The sequence below is a fragment of the Mauremys reevesii genome, linkage group 25 (genome assembly GCF_016161935.1).
Source record: "Mauremys reevesii isolate NIE-2019 linkage group 25, ASM1616193v1, whole genome shotgun sequence".
NCBI lineage: Eukaryota > Metazoa > Chordata > Testudines > Geoemydidae > Mauremys > Mauremys reevesii.
In genome coordinates, this window is record NC_052647.1 from 13,577,674 (window position 1) to 13,600,114 (window position 22,441).

The following is a 22,441-nucleotide window of genomic DNA, read 5'->3' on the forward strand; positions in this document are numbered from 1 at the left end:
ACTGAAACCTAGTGGCATGCTAGCCCAGAGGCAGTGAGGAGTGGGCTGCCTAGATGGAGGAAAGTGGCAGGGTGATGCCATGCCTTACCCCATACACAGGGACACATGCAGAGACAGGCAGACACGGAAGCTGTGAAAGTTCAGTAAACACAGATCAAGCCAACCCAAAACCTGCTCCATGACCATGTGCCCCTGCTTGACATTTACCTAGGGGATCTGTGCTCAGGGGACTGTGGGCTCCCTCCATTGTCAGCTCATTGATGGCTTCACTGGAAGATGACTTATCGGACACGTAGCCCTCACTTGAATCATGCTTGAAGGAGAAACTCTGTAGGAAAAAGCCAGGACTGTGAACCTGTTTCGACAGGGCTCTCCTTTCAGATTAATTGCAATATGCAGTTCCCTGAGTGCTGCAGTAGCCAAGGGAACAAAGCTAATTGGCTAATGGCGAAAATATCTTGATCTCCATTTCAGCTTGCCCAGTGCAAAACCACAGTGCTAAAGCTGGCAGGCTCAGCAAGAGAGGGAGAGGCCTCTTAGAGCTGGGGTTAGGACCCCGTTTTACTGGGTGCTACACAGACACAGGGTGCGGGACAATCCCGCCCTGAAGAATCTAACTAGAGAAAGGCTGTGAGGTGAAACAGTGGGGAGGTGATTTGCCCAAGGTCACACAACTGGTCAGAGCTGACAACAGAACCCAGGTGTCCCAAGTGTCAATTCAGTGCTCTGCCCATCGAATCATATTGCCTGCCACAAAAGGCACCTCAGGAGCAGGGATTGCTTTCTGGCAGGAGAAACAAGACCTGTGCTAAGGTTTACATCCATGTATCCTACACACTATTAAAACAGACCCTTTTAGAATGATTCTGCCTTGGAGTTGTGGGGAGACCAGGTTCATTCCCTGGGTTTATGGCACCTTCAGAAAACCCCGCATGGACGCGCAGCCCCATTATTTAGAGCCACCTGTTCCTTATGCTCGATATAAATCAGGAATGATCCAATTAAAAGCTTAGTGAAAACTGATTATGAAAATGGCACTAAATTCATGTGACCTCCCTGGTTCCCTCTGGATAGGTCATGATGCACAGCATTAAGGGGCAGCAGTCACATTATCTGTCATGCTGCAGCCTCGCTCAGTGATTCCTTTGCCGGTCTGTGCAGTCGGACAAAGTGGGGGGAAGCAACAGAAACATAACCATTAATTACAGCAAAGTAATTTCTATTAGATTGAGCCTGAGATGGCTGCTACAGTGGGGCCCGAACATCATTGCTCGTATGAGCCCAATTCCCCATGGAAGTCAGTGGGAATTTGTTCAGGGATTGATCAAAATCCTCACAATTTGGCTTTACTATTATATTGAGAACTCCTATAGAACTTAATTCTCTCCCCCCGCCAATTATTTTTGACCTTTCCTGTAGAATTTAGTAACCATCCCTGCTGTAGAATTATATAGGGTGGTGTGACAGGGCATCTGCCCTGCGCTGGCCCTGATAGGGTTAAAACCCAGCCTGAAGGGCTACAAGGAAACAGCCTATTAGGGCAGTGGCTGCACAGCTGGACCAGCCAATCAGGGCCCAGTCAGCCCATATAAAAGGAAGCTGTAGGCAGCACAAGCCACTCTGCTGCAGGAAGCCCAAGGGAGGGGACTGGCTTCCTAGAGGGCTGCAGAAACGAGCACCGTGAACAGGGCCGCTAGGGCTTGCAGGCCCAAGGCCCTGGGAAGAGGCTGAAGGAGCCAGAGGCAGGAGCTGAAGGTTCTGGGGAAGCGGCCCAGGGATTTGAGACAGGCCGGTGGAGAAAGAAAGGAGGGGCAGCAGGAATCTGTTATTTACAGGGTCCCTGGGCTGGGACCCACTGTAGTGGGTGGGCCTGGGTCCGTCCCTCCCTCCTCCCCCCACTTGCTGCTGAAGAAGCGGCCAGGCTATGGCCTGTCAAGCTGCTGTGAGGAGCGGCTAGACTGTTGCAGAAGGAGTCCCCTGGAAGGGGGAACCTGGATTATGACATGGCTGGAGGGCTGTGCCACAAAGCAGAGGCAGAGAGATTGGGTCTGCAGGCGGAGACAAGGACAGGAGAGCCACCACCACCGGAGGGCACACCTGCTGACCAGAGCTAATTCCCAAAATGGCCAGCAGGAGGCACCAGTGCGGTGAGTGACCCTGTGACAGATGGTTTTAAAAACAACAACTCCGAACTATGGAAAGGGGATCATTCTCTATTATATTCAGTAGGTTTTATTAGAGTCATCCCTAATAAATTATATTGGACTTTTCCATATGGGGAATAGAAGTCAGGTGCACTGTTGGATTAATATCTGCTTTCAGCTGGGATCACAGTCCCTATAATTCCCTTAGGCCTCAGTAACTGGGAACCATGGGAAAAGCAGTACCACGGCTCACCAGACATGAACGTGACTATTAAGAAAAAGAAGTAACATACACACTCACACACACCCCTTCTTGGTGGCCTGAACACAGGACGGGGAGACAGATACTGATCATTCAGGCTTTGATTCCCCCTGTGACCTTGGGAAAGTCACTTTCCCTCTCTCTGCCTCAGGTAACTCAGCTAAAAAATGTGAGTAACACCCCTGACATAACTCCCAGGAGGTATTGCCAATTACCTCAAGTTTTAAAGTGCTTTGAAGAGGAAGGGTGCTAGGCATTATAGTGAGAGAAATGTCAGGCAGATGGGGAGGGCTGGAGAGGTGCTTAGCACTCAGCAGCACAGAAACACAGCCTATCTAGCAAAAACGAGGAGTCCGGTGGCACCTTAAAGACTAACAGATTTATTTGGGCGTAAGCTTTTGTGGGTAAAAAAACCTTCACTTCTTCAGATCAAGAAGTGAGGTTTTTTACCCACGAAAGCTTATGCCCAAATAAATCTGTTAGTCTTTAAGGTGCCACCGGACTCCTCCTCCTCCTTGCAGATACAGACTAACACAGCTGCCCCCTGATACTTGACAGCCTATCTAGCCACAGCTGAACTATGCCTCAGAGGGAGGCAAGCCCAGCAGGTCTGGGCTGGGGATCCTGCTGTATCCTTCGCTATTTATACAATCATCCATTCCACGAGCTGTAAAACTATCTACTGAGAGACAGCAACATCCTGAGTAACGTAGTCTGGAGAAACCCACGTCTTTTCTGTAGGAATCGGACTCTTTAAAATGTGCAGCAAAACATCCTTCACAGCTGTCTGGGGATCTGTAGCTTGGAATTGCTTCCAGTTCTCCCATTCCATAGGAGTTGCCCATCTGCTCTTTGCTCTCTGAATAACCCACAGATGCCAAGTGGCTTCACTTTCTGTAAGATCCCGTTTTCCTCGCTAATCCAACTCCCTGTGACTATAACAGGGTCACAGGGCCCAGCTCAGTGTCTCCGAGCTGTACCTCTGTGGTCACACCCTGGGTTTTCTCGGTGCTCTGCTTCTCCTCTTTGTCCTTCTCTGCCAAGGCCTCTTGCAAAGTGTTTTCATACAAAGACGGAGGCAAGTCATCCATCCCAAAGATCCTCTCGTAGCTCAGAATGAGAAACTCCACAATCTGGGCCTGGTACCCAGAGTCTACGAGGCACGACATGGAGACATCGCACCCTGAGCCGGGTCGGATCAGCGTTGGCCCAAAGATTATCCCCAGGTTGTTGGGAGACATCTTGTTCTCTTCGTATCTCTGAGCCACCCTGGGAAAGGAAAACATCATGGTTAGGGGCTTCTCAGCCCCATTGCAGCGAGTGGGAGGGGTGGAATGGGCGGTTAGTGGGGGAGATGATGGCACCATTTCCTGGTACAGATATACATCCCGACCCTGGCAGGAGCTGGATGTGTGAGGGAGATGGACACGGTTCTGGTTTCCAACGCTCAGACTCCACTGTGACCCAGGAAACTGCTCTGAGCTGGGTGAAAAGTCCAGCTCTAAGGGAAGATGCTTGGTCAGCGTTGGATGAAAGGAGATTGGGGCCACAGGCCCATGTCTCCCATTGCCCTAATGGGAATTCTGGCTCTGCACCTGGTTTAACTGTGAAGCGCCATCAGTTAAGGAGCGTCCAGACAGCTTATCTGGGCCTTTTCCTTCTCCTTTGTTGGGAGCTGTGAGGGTCTCGCCTTTCTTCTGAATGGGCTTTTCCCTCCTCATGGCTGTCCCTTTGGGTCTAACCCTGCCCTTTTGCTAGCGAAGGAGGCTACAGCCATGTCTGCACTTCAAGCTGAGGGTGTAATTCCCAGCTCTCATCGAGTTAGTGTGCTAAACACAGAATGTGGCTGTGGCAGCGTGAGCAGTAGTGCAAATGGCAGGAGAGGCTAGCTGTCCTGAGCCAGTGATGCCAGACTCATCCTCCGGGCAGCTGGCCCCTCCCGCCACTTGTGCTGCTGTGGCTACATGCGGTTTTTAGCATGCTACCTCAAGGAGAGCTAGCTCAAGTATGTTTTCTCAAGCTGGAAATTATACTCCAACTCCAAGCATAGATGTGTTCTAAGAGCTTCTTCTGGTACTGACCTGCCACTGTGCCAGATGCTCCTCTGGGGAGCAAGATCTCTGCAGCAATCTCTTTGCAGCACTAGCATCTAACAGATCCCCAACCCATCCAGGTGATACTAATCAGCAAGCCAGCCACTTGTCCCTGTCACCTGTACAGATGTGCAATGAGGTGTCGCAGGGTGTTGTAGTTAGTCCCAGGCAGTTTGCTCAGCAAGTCCTTCATGCTTTGAATGGGATCTGCTGAGAACCCTGAGCTGTCTCTCTTTCCTTCCCCAGGTCTCTGCAGGTCCTTGGCAAGCGCGATGAATTCATCATAGAGCTCATACAGGAGCACTGGCCCTGACAGCTGTGGTGAGATGAGAGAGATTGTGTTACTGCAGCCTGCCTATTTGATCAATTTGATGCTCTAGGGAAAGTCCCATGAAGGACCTTTGCTGGTGTCAGTGGCCCCGCAGCCCTGGCCCCCTTCAGCCGCATGTTCCCAGGCTCATACCAACTCTTATCCCCATGATGTGCAGGCAAGTGATTGGCTCCCTGATTTCACATGAACTTCTAGGGCCTGCAGAGAAGGCCCAGGCCTCACCAGAATTGCCGTTCACATGAAACTAATATTTGGGGAATCTCAGAAATAACCCAGGCCTGCTACTGCTCAGGGAAGCATTGGGTCTCATCTACCCTTTATCACTGCAAGCCTTGAGCCCCAGTCACTCCCATGGCACCAGAGAAGGTGGGAGTTAGGAGATCAGTGCCTGGAATTAATCCCTGATTCTACAGTAAACAAACAGACATTAACACATCCCAGTGCCTCAAAAACCCAGCTGAGAGCAAGCCAGGAACAGGGGTTGCCATCCTCCCAGAGATGCACCAGAAACTAAAGCCAGGAGCCTGCAAGTAACCAGAGACTGATCCTGGCTCCTCTTGGGGATTTGCTACCCACCTCCTTCAGGAAATGCTTCAGGACGCCAGTGATGTCATGGGGAGAATGTTCTGAGAGCTCCACCAGCTCCCTCCCGTTTTCAAATGCCTGGCAGAGCTTCTCCACCCGGGCCTTGGCTCCACTTATCCGATAGATCCCCTGCATTATTGAAATGGGGAAAGGTCAAGGGATCCTGGTTAGAGAATCTGAGAAGAGTGGGGAGAGGAGGGGAGGGGACCAGGAACTAACAGGACAGCTTAATTTCTGCAGCTAAGGCCAAGAAGGGATGTGACATTGTCTCTTTCCCTCTGTGGACAGGAAACAAAGGGTGATGTGCAGAGACTCAGTACCCAGCTACCCCCATGATGGGGCATTAAAAATACCAGAGCTAGAGGAAACTAGAGAGAATTTTAATTAGTCTGTCTTGATGCCAAGTGACCCGTGCCAGCTGCCCAGGCCACCATCAATGGTTCACTGGGGAAAACCCCTTTGTGAAGTGCCTTGAGACAAAAGGTACCAAGTAAGGGCCGAATGTGGTTCCTGTCAAAGTCCATGGGAGCATAATCCTGGTCCCCAGCGGGAGCAGGACCAGGCCCTGTGCTGGAGTCTACCTCAGTGCTGCTCACCTGCACTCCGAGGGCACGTGCCTCGATTTCTGAGGTGCATTTCACAACTATGAATGGAACCTCTTCCGGGAAATCCCGAGGGACCTGTGTGAAGTCGATGCCAAAGAGGGGCACTCGGCTGGGCAGCTTCTTGTGGCCACAGGTGATGAGGAGGTTCTCCAGGCACTTCCTGTGGCAGGTCAGGTAGCACTGCAATAGTAGAATGATATTGCAGTTAGACACTAGTTACAGTTCAGCAAGGACCACTCCAGAAGCTGGGGAAAGTATGTCCCACTGGGGCACATCACAGGCTTTCCCTTCTCCTGTTCCCTCCATTCACTGTTCCACATCTTTCTGCAGAAGTGCCTCATTGGGAGATACCTTCCCTTTTGCCTCCCTTTCCTCAGCTGTTATGGCAGAGCAGCCTGGGGTGAGGGACAGGGAGATGGTCATGCACTGAATTATTGGCCTCACAGAGGGGGGCCCATTCACAGAGTTTTGCAGCGGGGACATGCCTGAAGTGAAATACCTTACACAGGGGTCAGGGGGAGCTGGTTATCTACAGTCCAGGGTGTTCTGAGCTCTCTCACCTCTTCACACTCCGTGCCACTGACCATAAAGGTTTCACACTCCCTGCACTTGGATGGACCCCGCAATTTCCGCAGCCGGTGGGTCTGTGCTGCACTTGACAGAGAGATATTCTTAAACTGACACTGGGATGATCCATTTTCTGGTGTAGTAACCATGTAAATAACAAGGAGACATTTCAAAAAGTCACTCATGCCATCTAGAAATGCAAAAGAATTAGCAGCCCATTTCTCTAGACAGCTGGGCAGATCTCTTGTAGCGCTCTATTTGAGATAAGGGGTGCTCAGCATAATGACTGGTGGTTATTGGTTGAACTGGAGGGGCCTGAAATAGAATTTGGGACATTGCTGCCAGTCATAACTGAGCAGCAGTAGCACTACTATACTGAGGTTCAGGGCTGGAATACCACTGGGGGTTGTGGATTGGGAGGGGCATCAACAGAGCTGCTGGGAGGAGCCCAAGTTTGGAATAGCAGGGGCCTGTTTTTTGGGATTGAGGAGCATCAGCAGAGCTGTGTATGTTGGGTGGGGAGCCAAAAGCTGGAATAGCAATGGCGGGGCTGCAGATCCAAATTGAGGGGCATCAGCAGAGCTGTATGGGGGTGTGTATGGAAATCTCCCTTTCATAAGCATAACAGAATGGGGGAGCACGAGGGACATAGGCTGCTCTCCTACTGTTTCTTTTTATCAGTCACGCAGGTTTCTTTATTGCTTACCATTTTCATATGTTTGACATGAATCTCTCTCTTCAAAATCATCCGAGGAGGACATGGCGCCTGTGGATGAAGCTTTTAGCAACTTCCTACTTTGGTGCCCTGGAGACAAGGAGGAAGGTTTTACATTATACAAAATACAAGATGTACTTTATTTATGTATTGCACATTATAGAAAAAATAAAAAAGCTCCAAATCCACATTTAATTTCTATTGAAGTTTTTTGTTAGTATGAACATTAGGCAGAAGGTGCCATTCTTCTCACCTGGGCTAGAGGTGGGAGAGTCCAGGGACCGGGATTCGCAGCTCCCACCCAGGCTTTCTGTGTCACTGTAGAAGGATTTGTTTGCATCTGTAAAAGGCAAGGTAAATGAGATGGACCGACTAATGTCTCAGCAGCAGTTTCTAAATGAACCCATGCTCATCCGCTGGGTTCCTTACTCTTACTGACAATGCCTCAAAACAACTGACCTTTCTGCTAATATCTTTTAAAACAGAAACACACAGGCACGATGAAAGCCTGATAATCCAAAAAGCAATCTGGAGGCATTTTTGCTGAATCATGCCATGCTTTTTAAAGACCTTTAGGAAATGTCCTTTTGTGCCAGAAAAGTTTAATGACAATTATTTTCTACCGTAGTGAGATGATTTCCAAAATGTCTTTGAGAGAAATTGTGAGATGGTGAAATGGGGTATTAAACCTGCAATGAAATGCGATGCTCTGTGGAAAGAGGATGTAAAACTTGAGAATACAATATACCATTCAGGGGACTGAGCTGAAGGAATAACAAGAGAAGGCTTACTGGCTGCACTGCCCATCACAGCCCAGTCTAAGGTAGTTTTCATATAGAGGATGGTCAAGCATGAAATCAAACATGGGGTTATAAAATTGATGCTGCAGCCTGCATGTAAAGGGGTCTGAGGGTATGCAGGATGTCCCCAGTCCCCAGACTGCCAGAAAATTCATAAAATGTTTTAACAGGACAGAGAAACAACAAAGTTTCAGAAAAAAATCTCCATTTCAGGTCACACACCAGGAGATGAACAAGAGCTTCCAACACATTCGGGCCATGAACCAGCTTGTTTGTACCGTTATTAAAATGCTATAAGGCTTATGTACCATGCAAATAGACTACACCTGCCTTATCCATAACAGCATCTCCTGGTTAAAGCTCAGAATGACTTTCACAGCTGACTTTTCCTTTTGGAACACACCTGTTGTCTAAGATGCATTTGGATGAGGAGTGAATAAAACCTGACACTTTGTGAAATAAAAGTAAAATTTTTTGATTCAATCAGGGAACAAAATTTCATGAACCTGAATCCCTTTCCATAAAATTGCAGCAGCGAAACCACACACAGTCCCAGTCTGGAGAAAGCCCTGGGCTCTGACTCCAGAGGTTATTAATTACCTAACCTCTTCTTGCTACTCTTGGCTATATACATATATGAATCAAGCAGCAGTGACACAACAAAGGGTTAACTTTTCCTTGATAAATTAAACCTACTTTGTTCACTGTTTGTGGAAAACTGCTTTCCTGATGCATCTTCTGCAGAGGTGCTCAGATCAACTGCAGAGGATGAGATGCAGGAGTATTGCACTGCATTCTTTTTTCTGCCACTAGGAGGAGACCTGAGAATGAAATACACAGAGAAACAAGGTAGATGAGGAAATATTTCTTATTCAGCTTTTTGTGAAAGAGACAAGCTTCTGAGCAACACAGATTTATTCAGGTCTGGGACCACCATGAATACAACAATGCTTCAAATGAACTACACAAGCAAGGGGCATTCTATGTTTTGTTTTTTAAATTGTCTTTCATTAGTTCAACTATTATTGCCCCATAGATGTTCACGGTGCTTTAGAGACATACAAGATGACCAGGTCCTTGCCTCCGAGAGTTTACAGGTAGTTGTAGGCTGGACTTTTCAAAGAAGCCTAGGGCATGTGCACACCAGATTGACAGTCAATACTAAGAACATAAGAATGGCCACACTGGGTCAGAGCAATGGTCCATCAAGCCCAGTATCCTATCTTCTGACAGTGGCCGGTGGCAGCTGCTTGTGAGGGAATGAAGAGAACAAGGCAATTACTGAGTGATCTATCCCCTGTCGTCCAGTCCCAGCTTCTGGCAGACAGAGATTTAGGGACACCAGAGCATGGGATTGCATCCCTGACAATCTTGGCTAATAGCCGTAGATGGACCTGTCCTCCCTGAACTTATCTAATTCTGTTTTGAACCTAGTTATACTCTTGGCTTCCACACCATCCCCTGGCAATGAGTTCTGCAGGTTGACTGTGCATTGTGTGAAGAAATACTTCCTTATGTTTGTTATAAATCTGTTGCCCATTAATTTCAATATAACTAAGTTTAATATAATTTCCCTTATATTTTCTGTCTACAGGAAATATATAAATACGGGTAGTTTGGAAATGAAACATCATACATATGAGATAATGAAGATCAATACATTAAATAAGTGGGAGAAATAACTCCTGACTTGGGGCAGACAGCTGGACCAAGTTACCCTTGTGCAGGCCCTAACACTTACTGATCCTCACAAAGAAAACAAATGATCTTTGAGAGTCTGTTCTCTGCTAATATTAATGGAAGCTATGCAGAGTCTGGAGAGAACAGACCCTTTTGGGCTTTGGCTTGTGGTACTTCTCAAAGTTATCAACTAGCCCATTCCAGGTCTTCTCAGCATTAATAACCCTGCAGCATCACAAGTGACTTTATAGCGTAAAATGCTTTAAATGAGTCTTTTTATTCAGCTTATTATACATTTCAAGCCCTGGAGCCACCAGCTCTGGTTCTACATTTCTTTACCTCTGCCCTGCAGGAATAAATGCTTCAAATTCAAACACCTCCATGGGGACCTCTTTCTTCTGCAGCTTCTGAATGAATTCCAGATATTTCTCACCCATTCTGTAGGGCTTGCAGTACTCAGTCATGTTCTCGTACCCCACTGGAATCTTCTCTGCCTGAGTCTGCTGCAACTTGAACATCCTCAAGGTGACCTTATGGAAATCCCAAAAAGCATGAAACACCCCTAGGACTAGGTGACCCTCTCTTTCCCTTGAATCTCAGGTGTGTCCCCCAGGCTCTCAGTTCAGTTTGTAAACAAGGCTCTTGCACAGGCGCCACGCTTTCCTGCTGATTGATATAGCTGCCTAGCATTTTAGTTTCACTTTATTAATGAAATTACACAAAGAATTGCACTTAATTTAAATAAATCTGCATACAAGCCTGTTAGTCAGTCAAAACACAGACCCCCTACCCCATAGCCAGCTGCTATAGGAACTGTACTTCAGTCATGGTCATTGGTAAAGCTGGTGAGGGCTCCTCTGGGCAAGCCAAGAGAGGACTTCACCTCCTCTATGCTGAATCATATACAGGATGAGCTTTGCTCACTGGCTCTGAGCTTGCTCTCTAGCCTCTGTTTTTGTCTCTACATCATCTGTCACCAGATTCAGCCTTGTCCCACAGACTCCCCTGATAGAATAGGAGGTTTGTGGTCACTATAGCTATGTATGGGACCACTGATCCGGGTTCTGATTGCTTGAGAACCATCACATTAATTATCTGTATAGTAGAGAAAGATCAGGTGGCTCTCTCCTGAATGATGACTTCCCTGTGACTGGAGCAAGTGGCACAGCAGTGTCATACTCACCCGCGTCAGCACCTCATCTCCTTGGTAAATGAGTTTCCGGATATGGGAGACAATTCTCTCCCGCACCTTTTCCAGCTCCTGCCGACGAGAGTTGGCATCACTGATGCACATCTTGTAAGAAACTTCTGTTTCCTGGACCTGGGTGCAGCAAAATAAAGAATGAAGAAGCAGCAATGCCAGGCTGGGAACCCTGGAAATAACGGGCAGGCGACCACAGTGCAGCCATGAGTGGGGTGACACGTGATAACACAGAACACAATGGGAGATGAGCTGAATGGGGCTATTGGCTTGTTTGTTAAGCATTTATGTTAAGTCTTGGTGCTGATTTTCAATACTTTTGTTGATACATTTTAAAAAAATCAAAGATGGGACAAATATTTTTGTGAAAAATTAAAAATGTCAGTAATAATTTTTCATGAAAAAAATTGTTTTGGAAAAAAGGCCATTTTTAAACAAAACAAAACTTTGCATTCAAAATTTTTTGGTCATCTCTAATCAACAGGCTGCAAACTCTCCATAAGGCTAGTGAATTCAAAACCCGTCTGTGTCACTGGAGCATTCTGCGTTGCTCTGCAGCACATTCAGTTGTAATGCTAGGTGTTCAGCCTACCGGGGTATCTAGCCCAGCATGGCAAAGCCACCGAGCAGTGAATATTCCTCTTTACATGAGGAATAGGCTAGTCAGGGTCCCAAACTCTTCTGGGCACAGGTGCCTTTGTGGGTGCCAAAAATGGGAAAGAGCAGAGGGTATCCAAAATGATTAAAAGCTGAAAACTCAAGACCTAGCCCTGATCAACCCCACATCCCAGCAGCAAAGGATGAACCTAGTAGCTTCATAATATTTTACTCAGTGTCCAATATTACAAGTGGCTTCTAGTTCATTGAGCCTGTTCCCCAGTTATCTGTATAAGAGAGACGTGCTACAACCCCATCACCTTCACTTGTGCCTCCTCACGAGAGCGGCGCCGTTTCTCCAGCTGCTTGTTGGCGCTGCCAGGGTGGGTTGCTGCTATGCTCTGGTACTCATCTTCTGCCTTGGCACTCAGCAGCTTGGCTTTCTCCAACTCCTCGCAGCGCTGTATGTAGTGAAGGCGGGACTTGCGCAAGGATGACAGTGAATCATTCTGGAATCCGAGAAGGAGGCCGTTTAGGGCACATCGGAGACTGGGTCCACAAGTCTGCTAGCCATAAAAGCATCTGTTTCGTGGGTGCCGAGTGTCACTTACTCTAAGGCCAGTGCTAGCCAGCGTCAGACTGTGGAGAGGACTCTATGCAAGCATCACTTACAATACCAAGGAGGACTGGAATTCAGCATCTCCTGGCACCCAGCGCTGTTCTCACTCCTCCTAACCACACTGCCCTGACTCATCACCATCCTCATTGCACACCTCCAACTAATTATTTACATATTAATGATGATTGTCATTAGGCTTTAGAGCATATACCCCATTGAGATGGATGGGTATCGCTATACTGCAATTAGACACCCGTGGCTGGCCCATGCCAGCTGGCTAAGGATCATGGGGCTATGGCTAAGGGGATGTTTAATTGCAGTGTAGATGTTAGGGCTCAGGCTGCAGCCCAAGCTCTGGGACCCTCCCACCTCGCAAAGCAGTGCAGGCCAGGGTAAAGGGTTCCCAGTATGGCTGCTGTTAGCACTTCTCTCTACGTGTTCTGAGAGGCCCCATGTTCTCAATGTTCTGGGCCTGTAGCTGTCAAGATGGCCTGGCCCTCTCACCATTTTCCACCTCTTAGTCTCTTACCATTCTTTTCTGTTCCTTTAGCCACTGATCTTTGAATTCTTTCCGCCACTTCTCAATTTCATTTCTCTTGGCTGTGAGAGGCTGCAAGGGAATAAAGGTGCAGGTGAAAACAGCTTAGTTATACTCTAGCTCAGCCAGAAGCTATTGGGCTTAATGCAGACACCACTGAGAGCCCTATGTTAGACAGGAAGTCACATGAAATGGTCACAATGGTCTCTTCTGGCATTAACATTTCTGAGCCCCAAATGTGATCCCTCACCTTGTCTTACAAAGGCTGGGGCTGGAGCTGTTTAAGGATCAGTGTCAGGATGCTAACCCTACCCCTCTACTTCTGCAGCCTCGTTTCATACCCACACCACTAAAGGGTTACATTAAACCAAGTCACTTCATGTCATCAAGATTGAAAGAGGGGAAAGTCTGCAGCACCTGCCCTGCCTCAGCCTGAGTAACTGGGCAAACTAGCGAGGAGGCAGAAAAACTCCTTCCAAGTCACTCAGGGTATGTCTACACTGGAATTAGACACCCATGGCTGGCCCAGGCCACCTGACTTGAACTTCAGGGGCTTGGGCTATGGGGCTGTTTAATTGTGGCGTACGCGTTCTGGCTGGGGCTCCAGCCGGAGCCTGGACATCTATACGCAAATAAACAGCCCCATAGCCTGAGCCCCACAAGCCTGAGTCAGTGGGCACAGGCCAGCTATGGGTGTTTAACTGCAGTGCAGACATACCCTGAGCTGCTCTGTAGCTGCCACTGCAGCCTAAAGCTAGACTAGGTTCCAGACTGTGTGTGCGTCTCTCTCCCTCCCTCCCTTGCACACGCACACCATTGAGAGGAACGATGGAGTAGGTACAGATACTCCCAGCCCATTTAGCTCCCAATGAGCTGTTACACACAGTTATGCCAGGAACCCCTGCAGAGTGGAGCTCCATGCTATAGTATATGATCCCCTTGCACAGGTCCTGGCATCCTGCCAGTTCAGCAGAACAGAAACACTCTTCACATGCATGGAAGAATGGGCAGGATGGGCCGCAGCGAGGTTCTGCTCTGGAAAGGGACTGTGTAAAGGCCCTGTGTTTGTTGCCTCCCAGCAACTCCAGATCAAATGTGTGCAGTTCTCTAGTAAGAAGGGACTGCAGATTCCATCTGGCCCCTGAGAGGCAAGCTGGGGTCTTTCTGTCTCTCTCACCATCACTGTCGACCCGAGACAGCTGAGGTACCATATAGATGCTGGTCATGGGAAGGTGGAGAGAGACATGGTTTGAGGACAGCACCAGCTCTGGCAGCTGAGGCTATGACATCAGAAACCAAAGCTCTCAGAATGCTGCTCTGTTGGGAAGTAACTTCCCTTTTCCAGAAGCTGGGTGTGGACTTCCTTCCCTTTTCTCTCAATCAAATCAGAGAGAGCATCTAGCTCCCAAAAGATTAATGGGCCCTTGAGCTACCGTGGCTGCTGCCTTTGGCTAACCAGTGAGATTAAACTGTCTCACCTAAGCAGGAAATACAGTACCTGGCAGTATTCTCTCAGCTGCAAAGCCCCTGCAGTCTCAATGGCTAAACTCCCAATCCTGATGTCATGTTCCAGGACCATGGTATAGAGCAGCTGGAGTGGCATGCAGACCTGGAGAGTCAGAGAGTGTGCATTGGAAATACCAGGTAGTCACAACAGCTTCTCCAGGTTAAAAGAATTTTTGCTTATTATGAACTGAAATGGTCCATGTTAATTACAGCCATAACAAACACACACTGCACATCACAAAGCAGCATCAAAGGGAGTTTTTATTCTATGTTCCACTCCTTTGACATATTAAAAATGCATCCCTTTGTCTACTGCATAGAACAATCTTTGTTCCCTTTATAACCATATGGAAGAAAAAGGAAATCAATTAATGCTAGACAGAACTTTTGGAATGAATATAAAACCTCCTGCTTCATTATTTAAACCAATCTCTAACTATTAGGCGTTAGGATGAACTTTCATAGGAAGCAGATTACCCACAGGTGCCTACTGTGCAGTTGCTTGTACCTTCCCCTGAAGTTTTGGTATTGGCCACTGGCAGAGACAGGATACTGGGCTAGATTGATAATGGGTCTGATCCAATCTGGGAATTCCCACGTTCTTATGTTATGTCGGCCTTTAGAATATCCTTAATGCCCTTGCTTAGACTTGTACACGGCAAATTACTGAACTTCTTTGCAACTTTGTGCTTTTAACAAATGGGAAATTGTGTCCTATAGGCCTCAGCATGATTCAAAACAGAGCTGATTTGACTCCATGAGTGATGTATACACAGTGGCACAATAAACCCTCTTGTACAGTGCAGGGCCGCCCAGAGGATTCCGGGGGCCCGGGGTCTTCGGCGGCACGGGGCCCTTCCGTTCCGGGACCCGCCGCCGAAGTGCCCCGAAGACCCGCGGCGGGAGCCCCCCGCCACCGAATTACGGCCGAAGACCGGGCTGTGCTTCGGCGGCGGGTCCCGCTTCGGCGGTAATTCGGGGGGGGGGTCCCCGCCGCGGGCCTTCGGGGCACTTCGGCGGCGGGTCCAGGAACAGAAGGGGCCTCCGCCGCCGAAGACCGGGCTGCGCTTCGATGGCGGCGGGTCCCGCTTCGCCCCCGCCCCGCCCGTCCCCGTCCGCCGCTTCTCTCCCCCCCTGGCCCGGCCCCACTTCTCCCGGCCCGGCCTCTCCCACCCGGCCCGGCCTCTTACCGAGCGCGTCGCCGGCAGGGCCTGAGCTCCGTCCCGCTCAGAGCCGCGTGGTGAGGGGGCGGGGCGGTGAGCTCCATGCAGAGCGGAGGCAGCTGCCCCCCCCCCACCCCACGGCGCTCGGGGCGGGGCTCAGGGGCTCGGCCGGAGACTCGGCGCTTGATACGCCGAGGCTCCCGGAGAGGGGCGGAGGCGGGAGCCTCCGCTCTTCTCTTGGGGGCCCCTGCGGATCCCGGGGCCCGGGGCAAATTGCCCCCTTTGCCCCCCCCCCGGGCGGCCCTGGTACAGTGAAAGCAATCCAAGAAGGAAAGTCCCAAAGAAATTTTACCTGTTGTTTAATGGTAGATTGGCCTGATTCTGCTATCTTCACAATGCTTTTAGCAAACTCTATTTCTGTGAAAGGGAAGAACAGGTTAGTCTCTAGATCTTCAATGGCAGGAGGATGTCTCCCAAGAACAGAGGTATTGCTCAGCCAGTATGTGATTTGGCATCATCCTAGAGGAGGTTCTAGGACTAGAAGAACTTGAGCTTAGCCTTTTCTGCTAAGAAATGATTCTGCATTTTAACATCTGGTTCAGACCCAAGTTAGAAGAGCAACCTTTCACCTGTTCCGTGTTAGCTTATTTGAATCCACTACTGCCTGCAGAGAAACACCAAGCTAGGAGAGTACAAGGTCTTAAAGCTGACCCTACTTCACCCTTATTCAATGAGATAATTTGGTATCATAAATGGAAGCAGAGGAGAGATTATGGTTTCCATTAATGGGACTCACCATAATTCAAGCGTTTATCAATCCAGCTCAGCAGTTCTTTGACATATTTACACCACGTTTTGGCATATTCAAGGGCTGCATCAACACCACCTTCGCATTTTATCAGCATCTCATCAGCCTCTTCAACTGCAAAAATAAATCCAGATTCAGAAGGGCTTCAGAGGACAGGCAGAGGCTTCCCCATGGTGAATCTCTCTGATATCTTGGCTTGTGCCATCTTCAGATAACAATAGGTCATAGAAGAGATCTTTCATGGAACAACAAGGCTATACTAGCCTATTTCACAGCACTCTCCAATCTCACACCAACTCCCCAGCACAGCCATATGAGTTTGAGGCAATTTAGATGCATTTGGTCCACAATACAATGTTTTATTAAGTTTATTTTTTGTAAATTAGAAGCCAGAGTCCATTGTGTGATGATGCTTGGAGTGGTGAACTGCAGTTATGCTCCTTGAGGATGCTGAGACAGATTCACAGCACTGAAATCAGCAATTCTGAAAGAACTTCAAGCCAAAGTTGTCATCACACAGATTAGAAAATGGCTTCTCTTCAATGGAAGATTCTCATGAGGGGAGATGTGGTTTTATATGGGACTTTATGATGCCAGTGATGAATATAGAACTGATGAGTCTATGAAAAGTGAGCAACAACAGCATTTCAAATACAGTAACTGATTTTAATTATTGGGCAAATATTTATTGTACTAAAAATTGACAGGCAGCTATAGTAATATAGTGAATTAACGTCTCAGTGCTCAAAAGTCAAAGTCAGTGTACGAAGGTTGGATCTTAGTGAAATAACAAGTGAAAACATATGTAAACAAGGGGCTCAGATGAGGTATGAGGGGTGTTCACCACACACTTGCCTGGAAAGGGTTAATATAGATTAAGAATGGGGCTAATTAGCCCAACAGGCCATAGCTGAGGGGAATCAGGTGGCTAAGTAATCCCCTGACTACATGAGGCAGCCCATATGAGGAAGAAGGAGCAGGGTTGGGTCTATAAAGACAAGTAGCCCACAGTTAATCCCTGGGAGTAGGCAGTTGGGAGGCTGGCAAACTCTGAGAGAGGGAAGGTAGGAGAAGGTTCAGGGAAAGGTCTATGAGGGAATAGACTTAAATTGCTGATTAGAAGGTCCCTGAGCTAGAACCCAGAGAAGAGGGCAGGCCTGGTTCCCTTACCAGACACTGAGGGAGTGGCACCAGGGGCGGTGAAAGGGAAGACTGCCTGAGACTGCTGGTGAGAAGGGACTTTGATACACAAGCCTGAAAGGGACTGGCTGGAGGGCGGAGTCATGAAGAGGCAACTCCAGGAGCAAGAGAGAGGCTACAGACCAGCCAGAGGGGATGGAGAGATGATGTGTAAGTGTAGAAAGGGGTGTTGGCCTTGCAGAGCTAATCCCCAGAGTGGCCAAAAAGAAGTGCCGTCCTGGTGGTGAGTAGAGCACCCCATCTCATGGGGTTATAGGGAGCAATGTGAATACTGAGCTTTAGAGCCCCAAATAGACATATGAGACTATATTCATCTCTGCTGGAATCTGCCATGACCATATAAGCTAATTGCAACCAGGAGACATCTGAATTGTACATTCTTTTTCATAGGTGGGGTACAAGAGCCAATGACAGAAAATGGATCAACTATTCTTGAGTCATCTATATATTTTACTTTGCTTCTCGTAAGTTACCTGTGATGTTTGTCTGCACCTGCCCCTCCAAATTGCTTTTGCTCTTGTAGAAACTTTCATCTACCTATGAAACAAAGAGGAAAAATATTATCCAGATGTTTAGAGGAATTTACCAAGAGCTGCTCTTAGAGTCTTCTTTCCTGGGAAGTTTTATGTAGTGAGGAAGGTGGCCAAAGACTTGACAGAGGGCTAGTGGCATAATATAAAACTCCACAACTTACAGAAATGTGGGGGACTGTGACAGGGCGTGCATACCCGCACTAGGACTGCAGGGGTTAATGCCTCTCTTTAGGCCAAGGAGGCCAGGTATAAAAGGGAGCAACCCAATTCATTTGGGGCTGACCGCTGGAGAGGAAGGAGGTGTGCTGCAGACTCCTGATGAAGAACCGCTCACACTTCATGACACAGAGGCCAGCCAGATGGCAGTGATCCCCAGGCTCCCGATGCCACAGAGGGAGGAGAGACCGGGGGAACCCTGAGACCCCAAGCTGCAGAGAAGCAGGTAGGAAGTAACCCCAGAGAGCCTTTGCAAGGAGGTGGTTGGAAACCCAGAGACTAGCTTAGCGTGCTTCAGCTGGATCCCCGCTGAGCTGGTGGCAGGCAACCCTGCCACCGACAGGGCCCTGGGTTGGGACCCAGTGGAGAAGGCGGGCCCGGGTCCCCCTATCCTGGCCACCGCCTACCCTGGAGTAGTGGCCTGCCTCACCAGCCCTACTGATTGTGAGGGCCGCTCTACTGACTTGAGCCGCTAGGCCGCACAGCCTTGATTGTGAGGGCAGATAGAGTGACTTTGGTTGTTAGGCCACATTACTCCAAGACCCAGAGGGGTCATGCAGACTTGCCCATGGGCCTATAACAACCCGTGCCCCATCCCAAAAGGGGATGAGGTGTGCACGATCCGTGACAGGGACAAATATGTTCTAACCCAGTTGGCTCTGGAGAAAAGCCTGAAAACATAACATGAGTACAGCCTAAAGGCTCAAAAACCTGAAGGCAAATAAAAAGAACCCCAAATCTATTTTAAAAAATCTCATGGTTTTTCATAGATTTGTAGAAATTAAGGCTAGAAGGGAACATTAGATCATCTAGTCTGAGCTTCTATGTGTCATTAAATTTCACTGAGACAATAATTTGCACTACATTGATGACATCTTCATCATCTGGACCCATGGAAAAGAAGCCCTTGAGGACCATGATTTCAACGGTTTCCATCCCACCATCAACCTCAGCCTAGACCAGTCCACACAAGCGGTCCATTTCCTAGACACCACTGTGCTAATAAGCGATGGTCACAAACACCACCCTATACCAGAAATCTACGGACCGCTATACTTACCTACATGCCTCCAGCTTCCATCCAGGACACACCACACGATCCATTGTCTACAGCCAAGCTCTAAGATACAACCGCATTTGCTCCAACCCCTCGGACAGAGACAAACACCTACAAGATCTCTATCAAGCATTCTTAAAACTACAGTACCCACCTGCTGAAGTGAAAAAACAGATTGACAGAGCCAGAAGGGTACCCAGAAGTCACCTACTACAAGACAGGCCTAACATAGAAAATAACAGAATGCCACTAGTCATCACCTTCAGCCCCCAACTAAAACCTCTCCAGTGCATCATCGAGGATCTACAACCTATCCTGAAGGACGATCCCTCACTCTCACAGACCTTGGGAGACAGGCCAGTCCTTGCTTACAGACAACCCCCAAACCTGAAGCAAATACTCACCAGCAAGCACACAACAAAAACACTAACCCAGGAACCTATTCTTGCAACAAAGCCCATTGCCAACTCTGTCCATATATCTATTCGGGAGATACCATCATAGGACCTAATCACATCAGTCACGCCATCAGGGGCTCATTCACCTGCACATCTACAATGTGATATATGCCATCATGTGCCAGCAATGCCCCTCTGCCATGTACATTGGCCAAACCGGACAGTCTCTACGCAAAAGAATAAATGGACACAAATCTGACATCAGGAATCATAACATTCAAAAACCGGTAGAACACTTCAACCTCTCTAACCACTCAGTGACAGACGTTAAGGTGGCAATTTTGCAACAGAAAAGCTTCAAAAACAGACTCCAAGAAGCTGCTGAACTCGAATTAATATGCAAACAGATACCATTAACTTAGATTCAATTAGTGTAATGACCGAGCCATTCCCAGTCTCTGTTCAAACCTATTTCCCCATGTTAAAGTATCCTCACACCTTCGTGTCAACTGTCCAAAATGGGCCATCTTGATTATCACTTCAAAAGTTTTTCTCCCCTGCTGATAATAGCTTCTCTTAATTAATTAGCCTCTTACAGTTGGTATGGGTACTTCCACCTTTTCATGTTCTCTGTATGTATAAATATCATCTTACTGTATGTTCCATTCTATGCATCCGATGAAGTGGGCTGTAGCCCACGAAAGCTTATGCTCAAATAAATTTGATAGTCTCTAAGGTGTCACAAGTACTCCTGTTCTTTTTACAATAATTTGCATTGACTAAAGCAATTCTTTTGAGCTTTTAAGCAAATCTCATGACTTTTTGCAGCCTGACTCATGATATTTGAACACTTTAGGTTGACAGCACTGCCATCTTGTCGGACCTTTTGCATAGCACAGGTCCTAGAACTTTACCCAGTGATTCCTGGCATGGAGGAAATTACTTTTCCTTAATCAGCAAGAGTGAATCCAAACTGCATGCACCTGAAAATTCCATGAAGTATTATCTGTTCTTTAGTCTCCAAAATAAAATTAGCCATGCTTCTCATTTTCTATTATATACAGGTTCTTCTAACAGTGCTGGGCAACCTGAAGCCTGTCAGAGTAACCTGCTGGTGGCCTGTGAGACGACCATCTGCAGCTCCCAGTGACTGCAGTTCAATGTTCCCAGCCACTGGGAGCTGCGGGGGGCCATGCCTGCAGACGGTCAATGTAAACAAACTGTCTCGCGGCCTGCCAGCAGCAGGGCCAGCTCCAGGTTTTCTGCCGCCCCAAGTGCCCCCCCCAAAGCCACGGCAGCGCAATCGCGCCGCTCCACTCTTTGGTGGCAATTTGGCGGCAGGTCCTTCGCTCCGAGAGGGACTGAGGGACCCGCCGCCAAAAACCCGGACGTACCGCCCCAATAGTGGCTGGAATGCTGCCCCTTGGTATTGGCCGCCCCAAGCACCTGCTTCTTTAGCTGGTGCCTGGAGCTGGACCTCGCCAGCGGATTACTCTGACGGGCCACAGGTTGCTCACCACTGTTCTAACACCATCACTGTATCTGTGCACCTAGCATCTCTCTCTCTCTCCTTTGGTAAGAATCCTAACCAAAACAACTTAATTTCCCTTGCTAGAATAAATGTTACTTAATATCTCTATTGAAAAGGGTTGTCTCTCTTCACTTACCGGGAGTATCTCACTTTCTGGGGTCAGGTCTGTGCTGTCTGTGTCATCAATGAACATGTCAACTGTCCTGTAAAGTAAATAAACTGATTAAATAATAAAGACTTAAAGCTATCTTGGAAGCTGCAAAATGCAGGACTAGAACCATGGCACTTAATTTATTGCTGAGCCCATTTCTTCTGGGGTCTAAAATGCAGAATATGACTAGGAGAGAGGTCAATCTATAACCAGATGTTTTTTTTGACCTGGCTTAGTCCAAATAATTTATATTATTTAAGAATCTAACCAGAAATGATAATTGTAGCCTTTAGCAGAGTTAGGGGATCCATGTCTCAGCTGAAGGTAGTCATTAGGAAGATAGATGCCCAAATTCTATTCTGTTAAACCCATTTAACCTCAATTACTTCACTGGGTTTCATGGATGTAACTGAGACCAAGCTTATGGAGCATACATAAAGGAGGGTTTATAGTGCAACTATAGCTATTGCACACCCAGCTGAAGCCATCAGTGGGTGTCTGTGCCTATCCCAGAGTTAACTAGAGCAACAATACAAACATGCCCAGCAGAATGAACTCTCCACCTTCTATCTGTTTGAATTTTAACCAAACTACTGTTGTTATAATCCCCACCATTTAATATGCTACAAAGCAATAGAGATTCTCAATAAACCCTTCTCTGCCACATTATCTGCTTTTGCAATGAGCCTCCCTTCACTATTTCATATGGATTGCTCTCTTTTACAAATTAAATAGTTTTATTTGAGATAGTACACTTTGCGGGCAAACATAAAACACGAGAGAAGACAGACATTTCCTTTAGTGTTTGATTACATAATATAGGGCCAAGTGTGGAATTTACACTGACTCATGCAAGTAGCCCCATTCACTTCAAGTGGTCACCATCACACAGATGAGGATTCCACAATCAGGCTCAGAATGTGTGTGGATTAAGGCGGAAAGACAAGATCTTCAGAGCAGAGACTGTTGTTAGCTCTGGACAGCACCTAGCACAATGGGACCCTGAATCAGGTAGGCCTCTAGGTGCTACTACGAGATACATATTCAATGACAACAACAAGTGGGCCAGATTCTGCTCTCACTGGTGTAAATCCAGAGCTCCCTGAAAACATCCTCTAGTAAGACACCTCAGAAGAAAGGA

General features: G+C 47.8%; 1 protein-coding gene across 3 annotated transcripts in view; it reads right to left on the reverse strand.

Moving 5' to 3' along the window:
* LOC120390904 (GEM interacting protein) overlaps positions 1–22,441 on the reverse strand; it is a 55,189-nt gene that overhangs the window by 2,339 nt on the left and 30,409 nt on the right. For all 3 annotated transcript variants that reach the window (XM_039513901.1, XM_039513902.1, XM_039513903.1), the window contains 18 exons: positions 21,286–21,352; positions 17,888–17,951; positions 16,203–16,328; positions 15,759–15,823; positions 14,236–14,346; positions 12,729–12,809; positions 11,901–12,089; positions 10,966–11,103; positions 10,122–10,312; positions 8,799–8,923; positions 7,556–7,642; positions 7,294–7,392; positions 6,581–6,720; positions 6,012–6,200; positions 5,407–5,544; positions 4,619–4,815; positions 3,387–3,675; positions 208–328 (listed from right to left, as the gene is read on the reverse strand). In XM_039513901.1, coding sequence (XP_039369835.1) covers positions 208–328; positions 3,387–3,675; positions 4,619–4,815; positions 5,407–5,544; positions 6,012–6,200; positions 6,581–6,720; positions 7,294–7,392; positions 7,556–7,642; positions 8,799–8,923; positions 10,122–10,312; positions 10,966–11,103; positions 11,901–12,089; positions 12,729–12,809; positions 14,236–14,346; positions 15,759–15,823; positions 16,203–16,328; positions 17,888–17,951; positions 21,286–21,352 — 2,417 coding nt within the window. The remainder of the gene's footprint in view (positions 1–207; positions 329–3,386; positions 3,676–4,618; positions 4,816–5,406; positions 5,545–6,011; positions 6,201–6,580; positions 6,721–7,293; positions 7,393–7,555; positions 7,643–8,798; positions 8,924–10,121; positions 10,313–10,965; positions 11,104–11,900; positions 12,090–12,728; positions 12,810–14,235; positions 14,347–15,758; positions 15,824–16,202; positions 16,329–17,887; positions 17,952–21,285; positions 21,353–22,441) is intronic.